The 1,724-nt window shown below is 49.1% G+C and overlaps 1 protein-coding gene across 1 annotated transcript in view; it reads right to left on the bottom strand.

Annotated features, from left to right (window-relative positions):
* Positions 1 to 1,534: 1,534 nt before the first annotated feature.
* The window catches only part of LOC104078350 (glutamate receptor ionotropic, NMDA 2B-like), a gene marked incomplete at its 5' end in the record, with an annotated part of 8,200 nt that continues 8,010 nt past the window's right edge, over positions 1,535 to 1,724 (bottom strand). The window contains 1 exon segment of the mRNA XM_009579956.1: positions 1,535 to 1,724. This exon segment is cut by the window's right edge and continues 18 nt beyond it. Coding sequence (XP_009578251.1) covers positions 1,535 to 1,724 — 190 coding nt within the window.

Below are 1,724 nucleotides of genomic sequence, written 5' to 3'. Positions count from 1 at the left end.
CTCAGCCTTGCACATCCTGTCTTCAGCCCCCAGCACAAGTTTCTGTGCTCTCTGGCATTTATTCAAGCACACCCCTTCCCAGGAAGACAAGCCGTGTACTTCCCCTGTACATTCAATAGTAAATATACATATGTATTTCCCATTGGTGCTCACACCCTCCTCCCATTTCCACCTGTGCAAGGAGGAAACAGTCCACCAGCACCACCGCCACCACACACACCCTTTCATGGCATTTATTCTTCCCTCTCCAGCACCATGCCAGCATTGGCAGAGGGCACCCTATTCTTTTTGTTCCAACCTGCTGGTCAAGGATAGGGAGGACAGAAGGATGAAAACCCTTTTTCCCCTGCCCTCTTCGCTGAAAGGACATGCCAAAACAGGCTTGGTGTACCCTGAAGTGACAGTGACAAAACTCCCCATTACTCTTTCGCTCTGTTCCACTGTATTTGTTATCCAGACACCTTGTAGGATCGTGGGTTTATTTTGCTTTCTCCACAGACATTTCAAGTATAAAGTTATCGTATATACTCGCGTATAGGCTAACCCACACTATACACTGCTCCCACCCTTGAAGTATATCACAACTAGTGAGCAATCCACAGCTAACGAACCAACCCTGCCCCCCTTTCCCCAAACTCCTCTCATTTCAGTGCAAACCAGCATCCTCTGTCAGAGATCCTAGCAGCCTCCCTGACTCCAGGGTTGCTTTCCCAAACTCAGACCCCACTTCCTTTCCATCTCTGCCATTGGTCTGCCACAGATTCAACAGCTGTAATAGCCATAGTGAAACCACTAGCCAGACCTGCAGACAAGCCTTCTCTCCCCCCACACATCCTCCAGCAGACAATTCAAAATTTTAGCATAAAATTTCTCAGCATATACGCAAATATATATATATATTTCAGCCCTAAACCCCCATAGTCTTCACAAAATAATGTAATGAGAACCTCAGTATAGCTAACATATAAGTGCATCATCAAGTTAGTCGTGTTATTCCCCCTTCACTTTCTCCACGTCTTCAAACACTACTCTTTTCTAGGCAGTTTTAGGAAGAGTTGCCTGAGCAAGCATATTTTCCTGCACGTCCATTATACTGCTTCTGCTGTCTCCTCCTGCCACACATACACATGTGTGTGCACATGCCTTGATCTGCCAGGAGCCAGCAAAAGTGAAACGCTAGAGTCACTGCCGCTCCCCCTCAGCCCACCCCTTCCCTGCCTTTTTCTCCGCATCCTGAAATCACGAGCGAGGATATCCAACTCCGACGTCACTGTAAAGTGCAATGGCCAGGAATGGAGGAGAATGGAAGGAGCAAGAACATGGAAAAAGAGATAAAAGGGGAGGGGTGGGAAAGAGGAGGAGGAAGAGGGGAAACCAAAGAGGTGGCACTTGTCACCAGTGCTGCACTACTCAGAACTCCAGTATCCCACAAACTAAGGACAACCCAGGAGAGTAGCCGATGGGATTGATCCCACCCCACCCTCCCACGCTCCACGTACACCCCCAGTCCCTCCCCGCGCTATTCCCCTCTCACTCAAACGTCAGACTCAATACTGGAGAGTTTCTCATAAACATGCCCGTTGCTGGAGCCATTGAAAGCCCTGGGGTTTTTGTTGTTAGGCACACAGGGGTTGGACTGGTTCCCTATACAGATGTCCTTCTGGAAACGGGCTGGCACAGCCCCATGAAGGGCTGAGACCACCGGCTTGTTGGTGGTGACAATG

The sequence above is a fragment of the Fulmarus glacialis genome, unplaced genomic scaffold, assembly GCF_000690835.1.
Source record: "Fulmarus glacialis isolate BGI_N327 unplaced genomic scaffold, ASM69083v1 scaffold39036, whole genome shotgun sequence".
In the NCBI taxonomy this organism is placed as follows: domain Eukaryota; kingdom Metazoa; phylum Chordata; class Aves; order Procellariiformes; family Procellariidae; genus Fulmarus; species Fulmarus glacialis.
Note: the sequence above shows the minus strand (reverse complement) of the source record. Positions and strands in the feature narration are given on the sequence as shown.